This window comes from Schistocerca americana, chromosome X, assembly GCF_021461395.2.
Source record: "Schistocerca americana isolate TAMUIC-IGC-003095 chromosome X, iqSchAmer2.1, whole genome shotgun sequence".
NCBI classification, from domain to species: domain Eukaryota; kingdom Metazoa; phylum Arthropoda; class Insecta; order Orthoptera; family Acrididae; genus Schistocerca; species Schistocerca americana.
In genome coordinates, this window is record NC_060130.1 from 913,165,071 (window position 1) to 913,179,666 (window position 14,596).

Sequence of the window (14,596 nt, forward strand, 5' to 3'; positions counted from 1 at the left end):
GTAGTATAGTCTCGAATCCGAAGAATTCGTCCACACATGGAGACTCTCCCTTCAGCGTGACAATGCCAGAGCACACACAAGCGCTGCAATATCTACAATCCGACGCCTTGGGTTCACTGTAATCGATCATCCTCCATATAGTCCCGACATGGCCCTATCCGATTTTCATGTGTTTCCGAGCCGGCCGATGTGGCCGAGCGGTTCTAGGCGCTTCAGTCCGGAACCCCGCTGCTGCTATGGTCGCAGGTTCGAACTCTGCCTCGGGCATGGATGTGTGTGATGTCCTTAGGTTAGTTAGGCTTATGTAGTTCTAAGTCTAGGGGACTGATGACCTCAGATGTTAAGTCCCATAGTGCTTAAAGCCATTTGAACCATTTGTGTTTCCGAAACTTAAAGAAAACCTTTGAGGGCCTCACTTTGATAGTAATGAAGCGGTGTAAGCAGAGGTGAGGTTGTGGTTCATACAGGGTTAAACGTTCTACTTTACTTATACAGATGTTCAAGAAAAGTGTCGAATACTTTGAGAGGTGAGAGTACTCATCGAAACAAGAAAAATAAGTCCCGTACATATGGGTCTGGAAATGCATAATTTCCGAGATAAACACGTGTTTATAGAAAGGACTGTGCGACGCTTGGTAGCAGGTATTAGCACTAATGTAGGGAGTTTGATGTGGTGGTCAATAATAGATAAACTGATTCACAAGGAAGGTATGTATTCTTAATTTATGAGTATTTCACTCAAATTGGCTGAATTATGATGAATTTATGTGTACTGCCACTATTAAACAACGCCATTGCCATCTAGCAGTGAATGGCAGAAATCCTTGTAATCTTTTGTGCATAGGCCACCAAATGGACTGCAGTGCCAGACAGCAGGAGACCATCAGAAACTACCGCCAACGCCCTAAGCGACCTTTGATGCAGAGCATAGCAGATATTAAGCTGATAACAACAGATTTTTTGTGCAGAGTTAATGTTTATGGTATGTTATGGGAAATAAATATTTTGTGCTACCCATGCAAAGCAGGGTGGGTCACAAATTACTTAATATTGTGAATTTGTGGTCGCATAATTACTGTGCCTACGAAGTTACATAAAACAATGGAAGTTAAATGTGTATCTCGCCCTACATGTCTCGCCTCAGTGTTCAGCAAGCTCTTGGAATCCATCCTTACCCGTCGCATCCATCATCACCTCCACCAACCCCACCTCCTCGCTAACACCCTCTGTGGCTTTTGACTTACCTTCTCTGCCGATGACAAACTCCTATGCCTCACTCATCTTCCCTCCCTCCAGCTTAACTCCCGTTGCTACGTCATTTTTGTCCCCCTAGACCTCGAAAAGGCCTACGATGGTGTACATCATCCCAGTCTCCTGTTTAAACTCCAGCCTTATGCCCTTCCTATCAACTATGTCCATCTGATTGGTCTGATTGCCTCCTTCCTCTCCCACTGCCCCTCTTACATAACCATCCATAATGCTGATTCCCAACCATCCATAATGCTGATTCCCGTATCTTCTACCCCTCCATGGGTGTACCCCAGGGCTCTGTCCTCTCCCCTCTCCTCTACCTCCTGTACACAGCCGATATGACCCAACTCCCCCTCCAGTCCACCTGCTGCAGTATGCCGATGACACCACCTTCCTTGCCATCGCTCCTAGCCTTCAACGGTACAATGCCTTCTCCAGAATCACCTTGACCTTTTTGCCACATGTAATAACCAGTGGCTCCTCAAAATCCGTCCTCCCAAGACCCAGACAATCATCATAGGTTGTACCACTCGCTCTTTCTGGCTCCTTGATTTTTCCCTTACCATCTGCGCCCATCATTTCCACCTCTCCCCCACCCTCACCTACCTTGGACTCACTATTGACCATCACCTCACCTGGATCCCTCATCTCCGCTCTATCCAATCCAAAGCCCACAACTGCCTTCATCTCTTTAATCTTCTCTCTGGCCAGACATGGGGGTTGAACCCTTCTATCATCATCCACACCTACAAATCCTTGATTTGTCCCACCCTCTGTTATGCCAGTCCCACCTGTATCTCTCCCGCCCCCCCCCCCCAAAATTCTACAAAACCCTCCAGATCCTCAAGCGCCATGCACTCCACTTCATCTTCCCTATACGTGTCTCAGCCCCCATGCAGATCCTCTATGATCTGATTCCTTTCCCCTCTTTGTTCCTTTCCCTTGAACATATCTGAGTCCTCTACACCTCCCACCGACTTAGTCCTCCCCATCCCCTAGTTGCTCCTCTCCTCTCCAACCCCCATCCACTGCTGTGCCTTCATCGTTGTGTCCCCCCTACCCAACACCTCTACACCCTTCATCTGCTCTCCCACTCTCCCCCTCCATTTATCCCTCCTATCAACTCTGATCCTCACCTCTCCCTCCCTCCCTCTGTCCTTTCCTGGGCTTCCTCTCCCCCCCTTCCATCCTGTTTCCTTTTCCCCCACCTACCTTCTCTTTGACTCCTTTCTCTCCCTCGAGTCCTTTTGGTTTCCTCTCCACTGCCTTCCCCACTCTTACTCACATCCGCCCTGCCCCCCCCCCCCTTTTCTGTGTCCTCTCCCTCTATCGGCACTCCCCTTTTTTTGCTTTTCTTCTTCTCCCCCTTAATTCCCCCGCACCTGTCTGGGTCTTCCCCCCCCTCCCCCCCCAATATGCCATCGTACTCTATAGTGCAGTGTTTCTGTGAGTGTTCAGTGTTGTGCATCCCCCTTTTTATGTGTTGCAAATAGGCACCATGCTGTCGCTATATGTGTTTTTAACTGTTGTGAAGAGAAACCAGACTGTCTCGTGCTTTTTAACTGTACCTGTCTAATTATTATTTGTTTTAATCAGCACCACTGACGTTTATTTTTACATTTTCGTTGCAACTTTTTCGCCATATTTTAGTTTTTAACAGTAGCCCTTTTATCGCCTATATTTCACGTTATCTCCTTTGGATGAGGGAATCGAAATCCAATAAAGGAAAAAAAAATGTGTATCCGTGAATTCATTAACTTGTTATCGAGTAAGGCAGTACAGTCATAAGACACTGGCCTCGCACTGGGGAGGATGGCGGTTGACTTCCCCGTCTGGCCATCCAGATGTAAGTCTTCTATGGTTTCTCTAAGTAGCTTAAAGCAAAAGCCAGGATGGTTCCTTTGAAAAGGACACGGCGAATTTCCTTCCTCACCTCCTCTTATTCGATGGGACATTAAATAGTACTCTTCCATCATCATCGTGTTCCTTAATGAAAGACTGATTGGTGTCTGAAGGACTGGAATAAGTGTAGACAATTACTTTCTACTGGCGAAACTAAAATTGCGGGACAGGAAACAGTGTGCATGGCTCACTTGAAAATTGTGTGGCAAGTAATGTAGAAAGACGTGCGAAAACATTATGTGACATCGAACCACGATGATGGATGATAGTAAAGTAGAACAGTAAATACGCGTACATGGCTATTTTACAAACTGAATGCTACATTTTTACACACAAAATGCTTATTATTGTATGGTTGTGGAGTAACTGACATTCTCATTATATTGAAAGTGATTCTATATTAACTTTTACAGATTTGAGAGTTATCTGTAATGATAAGTAGAATATTGCCTCAAAATTCTGATATTATTGTTGTTCTGACCTTTTTTATCTGGGCTACAGATGTAACACCTGTGTATCTGCAGAAATGGCATAAACAAATAATTAACTTACTCAGCTTATGATGACCTTTGCCTGTAGAAACGTTCTTAGCATAAAAGTAACAACATAAGCTATGTACATAATTATCACTACTCAAGTAACTTACAGACCTGCAACTCATTGCCAACATTTGATATTAAATTTACCGAGCTAAAAATAAATTAAGAAAAATTTGTGTCCAGATCCAAATTACGCAAATGCTAATAATTGAAATCGGTAGTTTTTCTTAACTGAAAGGTAGTCAGTAATTATGTTGAGCTGAATCAATTTTCCCCTCATAAAATAGGGGAAATCACACAAATAAAAATAAAACTATGTTATACAAATAAAATATACCGTTACTTACTGTATTATAGTATAACATAGCAATACATAAAATTCATTAATTTTCTGAAAAGCATTTTAGTTGTAAGGCACCTCAATAAAGTTTTTACTATCAGCAGATAAATAAAGGCGGTAATAAAATGATAGATACCAAATTATAGAGAGACAGAAAGCTCTGTATTAACCCGAAGCTTGTCCTTCATAATCTCCATATAGCTCTTCAGGCACAGTTAATTGCTTGCTGGAGGCAAAAAGCGACACGCAACCTAAAATTTGAGCTATTCAAAAACAGATGTACTGTTTTTGGAAAGATCAATTATGTATTGTCACGGCTGCAATTTATGGATTGTACAGCGAGACGTTTTTCAGGCTTTTTCAGTCATACGGCAGTCTGATACTGAGAACATGGGTGGCAATACAGAAGTACGAAAACAGCCCCCAATTAGTAATTTAAACATCGTCAAGGAAACTCATTTCGAGGTTCTTCTTTTCAAAAGCTCACTATTGTCGTTCACGTTTGTTTAAAAAATGTATATATACGAGCCTTGTTTTTCAGTAAGTACCGTTTTGGAATAAAAATAAAATAAGGAAACTTTTCCTAGATATTTTATATTCAACGAAAGCCCGTTCTTCAATCTACTTTTCTACATAATTCCCGCTATCATTAAGGCTCTTACTGTATCGTACTACCGCCATCGTATACCATGTTCGTAGAAATCTGCTGCCTGATCATAAAGTTCGAAAATTTAAACGTTCTGTAACAATTGAATAAAGCACACTTCTTGACACTTGAGGGAAGTCATCACATAACGTCGAAATCGTAAAGCGTCTGTTCTCTCTCACTATACAAAAATGTCGCCAGTAATGACTGTAGGTCGTACATTCCGTCCCTCATTAAGCACTTTCTTACGGACATCTGTAAAAGCTTATTCAGCAGATTTCTACGAGGATGGTATTCCAAGCTGGTTGCACGATACGATGTTGTTGTTGTGGTCTTCAGTCCTGAGACTGGTTTGATGCAGCTCTCCATGCTACTCTATCCTGTGCAAGCCTCTTCATCTCCCAGTACCTACTGCAACCTACATCCATCTGAATCTGTTTAGTGTATTCATCTCTTGGTCTCCCTCTACGATTTTTACCCTCCACGCTGCCCTCCAATACTAAATTGGTGATCCCTTGATGCCTCAGAACATGTCCTACCAACCGATCCCTTCTTCTGGTCAAGTTGTGCCACAAACTTCTCTTCTCCCCAATCCTATTCAATACCTCATCATTAGTTATGTGATCTACCCATCTAATCTTCAGCATTCTTCTGTAGCACCACATTTCGAAAGCTTCTATTCTCTTCTTGTCCAAACTATTCATCGTCCATGTTTCACTTCCATACATGGCTACACTCCATACAAATACTTTCAGAAATGACTTCCTGACACTTAAATCTATACTCGATGTTAACAAATTTCTCTTCTTCAGAAACGCTTTCCTTGCCATTGCCAGTCTACATTTTATATCCTCTCTACTTCGACCATCATCAGTTATTTTGCTCCCCAAATAGCAAAACTCCTTTACTACTTTAAGTATCTCATTTCCTAATCTAATTCCCTCAGCATCACCCGACTTAATTCGACTACATTCCATTATACTCGTTTTGCTTTTTCTGATGTTCATCTTATATCCTCCTTTCAAGACACTGTCCATTTCATTCAACTGATCTTCCAAGTCCTTTGCTGTCTCTGACAGAATTACAATGTCATCGGCGAACCTTAAGGTTTTATTTCTTCTCCATGGATTTTAATACCTACTCCAAATTTTTCTTTTGTTTCCTTTTCTGCTTGCTCAATATACAGAATGAATAACATCGGGGAGAGGCTACAATCCTGTCTTACTCCCTTCCCAACCACTGCTTCCCTTTCATGTCCCTCGACTCTTATAACTGCCTTCTGGTTTCTGTACAAATTGTAAATAGCCTTTCGCTCCCTATATTTTACCCCTACCACATTTAGAATTTGAAAGAGAGTATTCCAGTCAACATTGTCAAAAGCTTTCTCTAAGTCTACAAATGCTAGAAACGTAGGTTTGACTTTCCTTAATCTTTCTTCTAAGATAAGTCGTAAGGTCAGTATTGCCTCACGTGCTCCAGTGTTTCTACGGAATCCAAACTGATCTTCCCCAAGGTCGGCTTCTACCAGTTTTCCACTCGTCTGTAAAGAATTCGCGTTAGTATTTTGCAGCTGTGACTTATTAAACTGATTGTTCAGTAATTTTCACATCTGTCAACACCTGCTTTCTTTGGGATTGGAATTATTATATTCTTCTTGAAGTCTGAGGGTATTTCGCCTTTCTCATACATCTTTATCACCAGATGGTAGAGTTTTGTCAGGACTGGCTCTCCCAAGGCCGTCAGTAGTTCTAATGGAATGTTGTCTACTCCCGGGGCCTTGTTTTGACTCAGGTCTTTCAGTGCTCTGTCAAACTCTTCACGCAGTATCGTATCTCCCATTTCATCTTCATCTACATCCTCTTCCATTTCCATAATATTGTCCTCAAGTACATCACACTTGTATAGACCCTCTATATACTCCTTCCACCTTTCTGCTTTCCCTTCTTTGCTTAGAACTGGGTTTCCATCTGAGCTCTTGATATTCATACAAGTCATTCTCTTATCTCCAAAGGTCTCTTTAATTTTCCTGTACGCAGTATCTATCTTACCCATAGTGAGATAAGCCTCTACATCCTTACATTTGTCCTCTAGCCATCCCTGCTTAGCCATTTTGTACTTCCTGTCGATCTCATTTTTGAGACGTTTGTATTCCTTTTTGCCTGCTTCATTTACTGCATTTTTATATTTTCTCCTTTCATCAATTAAATTCAATATTTCTTCTGTTACCCACGGATTTCTACTAGCCCTCGTCTTTTTACCTACTTGATCCTCTGCTGCCTTCACTACTTCATCCCTCAAAGCAACCCATTCTTCTTCTACTGTATTTCTTTCCCCCGTTACTGTCAATTGTTCCCTTATGCTCTCCCTGAAACTCTGTACAACCTCCGGTTCTTTCAGTTTATCCAGGACCCATCTCCTTAAATTCCCACCTTTTTGCAGTTTCTTCAGTTTTAATCTACAGGTCATAACCAATAGAATGTGGTCAGAGTCCACATCTGCTCCTGGAAATGTCTTACAATTTAAAACCTGGTTCCTAAATCTCTGTCTTACCATTATATAATCTATCTGATACCTTTTAGTATCTCCAGGGTTCTTCCATGTATACAACCTTCTTTCATGATTCTTAAACCAAGTGTTAGCTATGATTAAGTTATGCTCTGTGCAAAATTCTACCAGGCGGCTTCCTCTTTCATTTCTTAGCCCCAATCCATATTCACCTACTACGTTTCCTTCTCTCCCTTTTCCTACACTTGAATTCCAGTCACCCATGACTATTAAATTTTCGTCTTCCTTCACTATCTGAATAATTGCTTTTATTTCATCATACATTTCTTCAATTTCTTCGTCATGTGCAGAACTAGTTGGCATATAAACTTGTACTACTGTAGTAGGTGTGGGCTTCGTATCTATCTTGGCCACAATAATGCGTTCACTATGCTGTTTGTAGTAGCTTACCCGCATTCCCATTTTCCTATTCATTATTAAACCTACTCCCGCATTACCCCTACTTGATTTTGTGTTTATAACCCTGTAGTCACCTGACCAGAAGTCTTGTTCCTCCTGCCACCGAACTTCACTAATTCCCACTATATCTAACTTTAACCAATCCATTTCCCTTTTTAAATTTTCTAACCTACCTGCCCGATTAAGGGATCTGACATACCACGCTCCGATCCGTAGAACGCCAGTTTTCTTTCTCCTGATAACGACATCCTCTTGAGTAGTCCCCGCCCGGATATCCGAATGGGGGACTATTTTACCTCCGGAATATTTTACCCAAGAGGACGCCATCATCATATAACCATACAGTAAAGCTGCATGCCCTCGGGAAAAATTACGGCTGTAGTTTCCCCTTGCTTTCAGCCGTTCGCAGTACCAGCACAGCAAGGCCGTTTTGGTTATTGTTACAAGGCCAGATCAGTCAATCATCCAAACTGTTGCCCTTGCAACTACTGAAAAGGCTGCTGCCCCTCTTCAGGATTCACACGTTTGTCTGGCCTCTGATCAGATACCCCTCCGTTGTGGTTGCACCTGCGGTACGGCTACCTGTATCGCTGAGGCACGCAAGCCTCCCCACCAACGGCAAGGTCCATGGTTCATGGGGAGACACGATACGATAAGTACCTTAATATTGTTGGGAATGATGTAGAAACGTAGATTAAAGTAGAAGCTTTCATGTAAAAACAAAATTGCCGAGAGAAGTCTACCTGTTTTGTTTAGAAATGGAACTGTCTTAAAAAGAAAAAAAACACGCCTCGTACTTGAGGATAGCCCCTTCGACAAAACAATATCTCCTTCTTCATTATTACCCATACCTGCTTCGGTGTCGTTATATCAGGGTCAGTGGGTATATTTTTGGTTTACATGACGGTACATTTGCTTGCGCGTGTTGGCTTCTTTATTACAGGTGATTTTTTGTACCTCTTCCCGTCTGCAATTTTGTTGCTGTTTGCCATAGTAAGTATATCACCGTATGTAAAAGCTGAATACTTTAGCTTATTACCTTTTCTTTGCATTGCCAGAATTGTTATAAAGTAAAAACCACCACAAAGAGCAACAAAGCTGCAGATAGCGAACCACACAAAAATGTCCCCAGTAATAAAGACGGCAGGCAGCAACACGAGCAACCAAATGTGCTACAAAGTAAAATAAAACGATGGTGAAACAGCACCAAAACTTGTGAGGAAAAGTGAGCAAGGAAAACATTGGCTTTTGCTCAAGGTGCAGTCCTCTAGTATATTTTATCGTCAACGATCTCACTCACGTACCTAAGTTTATGTATATGGGATGCGGATTTTATTTGGTGCTATTTTTAGTTTCATTAAATACATGTTTCTCTCCCTCTTGGAGTGTTACATTCACGAAACTTCAAGAGAAACGCATGTGAACTCTTACACATTTTGCAAGCGCAAACTATCTTAGATGACATTTTTACTGTTGGTTCACTGGATCTTTGCATATTTCTACGTCGTCATCAATGTGTAAAGTATTTCTCCGTATCAAGTTGCCGTACAAAGTTGCCAATCCCGAAACCTGTCTGGTTAAATAAAGATCGAAGTACAGCTGTGGTAGCGCACAACAAGTTTTCCAAAAACATGTTACGGCTGCTGTACACGATGTACAGTATAGTTTTAACTCTATTGATCTAGAAAAAACAAATGTAGAGGCTTGATTCTTAAGAGTGCAGAGTGTGTCTGTCCTCTGATGGAAGCATCACTCTATGAACGAGTCATCATTCTCCTACTCACATCGGAACTAGAAGTAACTCCTAGCCTTCCGTCAACTGTAAGTCTAAACAATTAAGATTTAAAACGACATTGTAGCTAGAAAGAACTGAAGGATAAATTATTTGGTGTTACACTAAAAAAATTATGATGTCCTAAAAGCGAAAGTGTCGTTAGGTGCTATTGAAGGAAATTCGCTATACCTGAGTTATGATTTTCCCCTCTTCATAATCTGAAAAATAGGCATTTTGTCTGTTGCTTCGCAAACCTGTATGATAAGCTCTAGGATCCGTAACGTTAAAATATTTCTTCCTGTGTTTTAAAAGCTACTACTCACAATCTAGAGTGAATGTCTTTAAAAAAATCCAACTGAGTATACTATACTTACTGCCTCGCTGTGGTATCTGCGCAGCTGAAAAGGAAAATAAACACGTTCACTTAAAATTGGTCAAACACAGACATCGAGTAAATATAGTAACACTTAGAGAAAAACAATTTCTATGCGCACATCAACGAATCTAATCTAAACATTACCACCAAATAATGAGTGCCGGTGATACAGGGAACTGAGAGCTCAGATCCGTGTGTCACTGGCGCACTTTTTCAACACACAACATACAACTATGACACCTAGAACATAAAAACTGACAGAATCAACATACAACTACATCAGAAACAATATAACACTGACATCACATAAATATATATTACGTCATGCCACGGTTCTTAAAACCAGTCTCCAAACACAAACATAAAATGACACAAATGAACTAATTGGATTCGTGGGTTAACCTATCATAGTGATACTGAATTCCTAACACGGTCAAGCTGCTCTGACCAAACATCGAGTAATGATTAAAATAACCTTCACAGTAATTAAACATGCAATCTGTACCATAATGCTGGTACTGCATTGTAGATACAAACAAACGCCATGCAAAGAAGCTATCTAGCACTTTTCTCGCCGATACACGCGCTGTTCAAATAGTTCTTCAAAGATACAGTTTCAGACCGTTTTTCACTTGCGTGAAACCGATCAGCACAAAACCCATTACAACGTAACTGATTATTTACCAATATACTTGCCTCTGCAGGCAATTGTCATAACAGATACACAAGCTATCACATTAACATACGCTATCTATGCAACCTAAACAGAACAGTTAGATCCAAACAAATAGTCTATATTGGGATTTCGGATCTCAGAGGAGCAGGATGCATCGCCTTGTGGTGGGATAAGGGAAAGCCTGCGCGTTCTCGTTCGTTTTCTTCAAAGTTATTCAGTGTCCGGCTATATGTAAAATACGAAGCAGTCCTCACGCGAGAGGCTCATTACTGAATGCAACACGAACTTATTATTATTTTTTTCCAAAACTGATATAGAGAAGCTCTACTGCCAACAGATGAGGAAAAGGAAAGGTTAGGGAAAGTTACAATATGATGGGGGCGTCCACGATGCACACCTGGGTAGCTCATGCAAAAATAAGCCACTGGACATCAAGGCAAGTCAAGACAGTAGCTAAGGGTCGGGGTTTCTAAGCGCAACCAGACTATGAGAGGGGAGAGAGAAAGAGAAAGAGAGAGAGAGAGAGAGTTCGGAAACTCAAGAAACTCACAAGCACGAAGACGAGGGTGTTTTCCTTCGTTTCGAGTTGACTGCTCTCACGTTAACATTGCGCATCTGGCAGTCTGCAATGGAAACAGAGAGTAGTCAAAATTTAGACAAGACAAGGATAGCTACAGAACAGCTAGCTATAAGTTTCATGACACTCGGAGTTTAGATAAGGTGCGTCATGGATTTCAAGCGTACAGTTAGGAAAGAGACTGTAGGTACCAACTGGCTCACTGTATCTCCCTTATTAATACCAGCCCAAGCGCCAAATTATTTTTAACAGTAACGTTGCGAAAAAAATCTTTTACTTTTTAATTACTGTCATTAGCATTAACACAGCTTGAATGCCATATATGGTACGTACTCGTATCTTATCCCGCGACGCGCTCATCAACGTTCCCATTTGAATCAGTTACAGGGAATATAGACAGTAACGCGATAATTAATTCGAGTGAGGTTTCACTTAGATAACAAATATTTTGACAGGGTCGGGGAAAAACTGAGTAAAGTGATACTGAGTGATGTACGTGATCTCTGATGTGCGAGTCTAGTGTTTGGACATACACCACTAGTATTCACATTACCAAACAATACTTATTACAGGTACACTTATAAATAGATACAAGGTGAGGTGCAAGCGCAAGGTTTGGGTAAACATAGCAACCGAAAAAAATTAAAACGCCAGAATCTTTCTCAATATTAAACACTCAAAATTTAGGATACGATACCAAACTTGTATATTAAGATAGGTTTTTTATATGCTGCATTCATACTGTGTTGTTTATTATGTGATTTAAGTGATGAACTTCAGAGCGTTTGGGAAGATGTTTGTTGTGTTACAGAAGAGATATCTATGATGAGATTCGGAGGTAAGAGAGGGTAAGGTTAGTGGAACATGCGAGTAATGTTACACTTGACTGCTACATAAATCGTAGCGTCTGGTAAAGTCTGTGTAACAGAGTTCATTGAACTCATCTGGAATAGCTTTTGTTTTTCGGTGCGTTCTTATAACAACCAGGCCAGGTAGACAATACGCGATTAGGGAGTGACGAACCCCATGAACAATGAACGGTAAAACTTTATCCGTGAACAGTCGCAAGCAGATTAAACAATTCCAGATAGCAAACGACCGATAGTGTCTCCTGTTACACAAGTCCCTACTTTTGCGATATTTGTGAACATACATAGCCTGATCCCTAGCGATCTGATTTGTTATGTTTCGATCAGTATTTGACGGTGTTTGCTACTCGCGAGGAAAAATATCTGTAACACTTGCGAAAAGCTAAGTTCCAACTCAGATGAAAAATATATTTCCGAGAGACTCTGCCCCAATCTTATCAAAACCGCACTGCTTCATAACTGAGGAGCGTTGTACAGAATCTTCATCTTTCACATGAACGTTCTCAGTGCAAGTTTTTATGTGAAACTAAGAAGAACCTTGAATTTACTGGAAATGTGTGTTAAAGCGCTTAAAACATTGAGAGGATGACTAACTTAAAGTTGTTCAACTAAGCATCGGACTCGAATATAATTTACATTACACACATTCTAGTTATTTCCATATACCTCTGCAGCCTGCTAGTCAGCATAAAGAATGTCACTAGGGGCGTATTCTGTTCTGTCGTGTATTAAAATGTTTTTCCATTTCGTTTCTTCAAGTTTTGTAACTAAGTTTTCGCAAGATATTAAGCATCTCTATTTTATTGCTCACTAGATCCTTCTCACAATTAAACAATCCTGTGACCATTCATACTGCCCTTTGTGTGCGCTTCGTTTCCCTAGTGCGATGAGTCAATAGGGATCCTGTACGTGAAGAATATACCAGTAGAGTTCGTGCAAACAGTTACTAAATATTTTTCTTCGTAGACATGTTAGAGTTTCTCAGTATTTTGTCCATGAAATGAAGCCTGTAACTTGCTCACTGGTGACTGAAAGTGTGTTGTTATTTCTGTTAAAGTTTCTAAAGTATATTGAGTATATTTGTATGACATATTTGAGTACAGTTGTCTAACGGTAGGCGGAACGATTGCTGATCAATCATTAGAAATAGTTACTACCCTTAATTACTCAGAAGTATGCGTTCGGGGTGATTTAGAGCGGAACAGTCATATCAGACTAGCTGTGGAACAAGGCGGATGCCAAACTGAAATTCACTGGAGAAAGTTAAAGAAATGTAACCGCCGGCCAAATGAGGTGGCTTGTAAGACATTCGTTGCTCGATTTTAGTCATGACTTTGTTTACCGAGCCACTATAAGATAGCCTTTCCGCATCATGGAGATGTGTACTGTTTAAATTCAGAGAGCCTACATTCCAAGAAGAGTATTTGCACACATATCTGGCTAAACGGTCATGACGGGAAAGTCGGAGAAATTACAGCTCATCTGGAAATTTATCGACAGTTATTTTTCTTGCAGCATTTGCGACTGGAAACGCTATGGGAAGAAAAGAAAAGTGGTACGCGAACTAACCTTCATTAACCACCATAGTACAGAATAGAATTTGGTGCATCTCGTGTTCCATGAAGTGTAAACGTGACATTTTGAATCAAACTATTTGTCTTTACACCAAGTTAATACCTTTCAAGAGCTAACCGTATATTTGTACATTTTCCCCGATGACGCTTCCTCATAGATAACTACACCATTTGCTAAAATTTTGCAATTGCAACTAATATTATGTGTTAAATCGTTAACATAGAAAATTCCCTGGCAATAAATTTTTAGTCTAGCCAAAAAACTGCTTAGATATATTGTACTATCAAATTTTCCTTCACAGACGTAGGTTCTGTGGAGAATCTAAAACTTCTCGAAAGACAAAAAAACAATTAATCCATGTCGTAGTTTTTCTTTGTGGCAGCTTTGATGTGAAAACAGCGTAACGCGAGGTATGTTTTGCGTGATCGGTGTTTTGGATACCATGCTGGAGTACTGGACAAAAACAAATTAGGATATTTCGTACTACTTGGCTCATAAAAGGACTAGAACTATGCTACAGACAGAGGTAGGTGACAGAAGCGGTAATTCTGTAGACTAGCTCTGCTATACATCTTGTAGATGGGTGTGGTGTGTGGGATCTCCCTGTGAGCATTTCTAAGCTCAAGGGATCTGGAGTAAGACTGGATAATAGTGAAACTAATTAACTTGCATATTCCATTAGAACAAGACAGGGATTCGCTGAAGTATCGACTCTTTGTTGAACTTTAGAGTTCTTGGCTATTTATATACAGCACTGGAATTCGTGTGCCAGTGTTCTATTCAAACAACAATTTATGCAGTAGTAAATTATTTGTTCAGCCAAGCAGAAGGAAACGGAAGAAAACGTCTTAAAGGGACATAGTGACAACTGTGTGATAGAGCCAAAAGCGTGCAGGAAATTTGATAAAGCCAGAAGGAAAGTAGAATCGAAAGTTGTCGGTGAATTCAGAAAAATAGGAATAGTTCTTCATAGTGGCGTATTTTCATTTTCAGTTAAAAAAATGATCTGTCTCCCAGGTTCGGAGATTCAGAGCAGATGATATTTCAGTGTTAAACTGGTGAATCTAGGGACCTGTTCAGAAACCTCTACCTGCATGTAATTATTAA

General features: G+C 40.6%; 1 protein-coding gene across 1 annotated transcript in view; it reads right to left on the bottom strand.

Moving 5' to 3' along the window:
• The window catches only part of LOC124555437 (hepatocyte nuclear factor 6), a 611,828-nt gene that overhangs the window by 130,301 nt on the left and 466,931 nt on the right, over positions 1 to 14,596 (bottom strand). Inside the window, exon 3 of the mRNA XM_047129347.1 lies at positions 9,791 to 9,814. Coding sequence (XP_046985303.1) covers positions 9,791 to 9,814 — 24 coding nt within the window. The remainder of the gene's footprint in view (positions 1 to 9,790; positions 9,815 to 14,596) is intronic.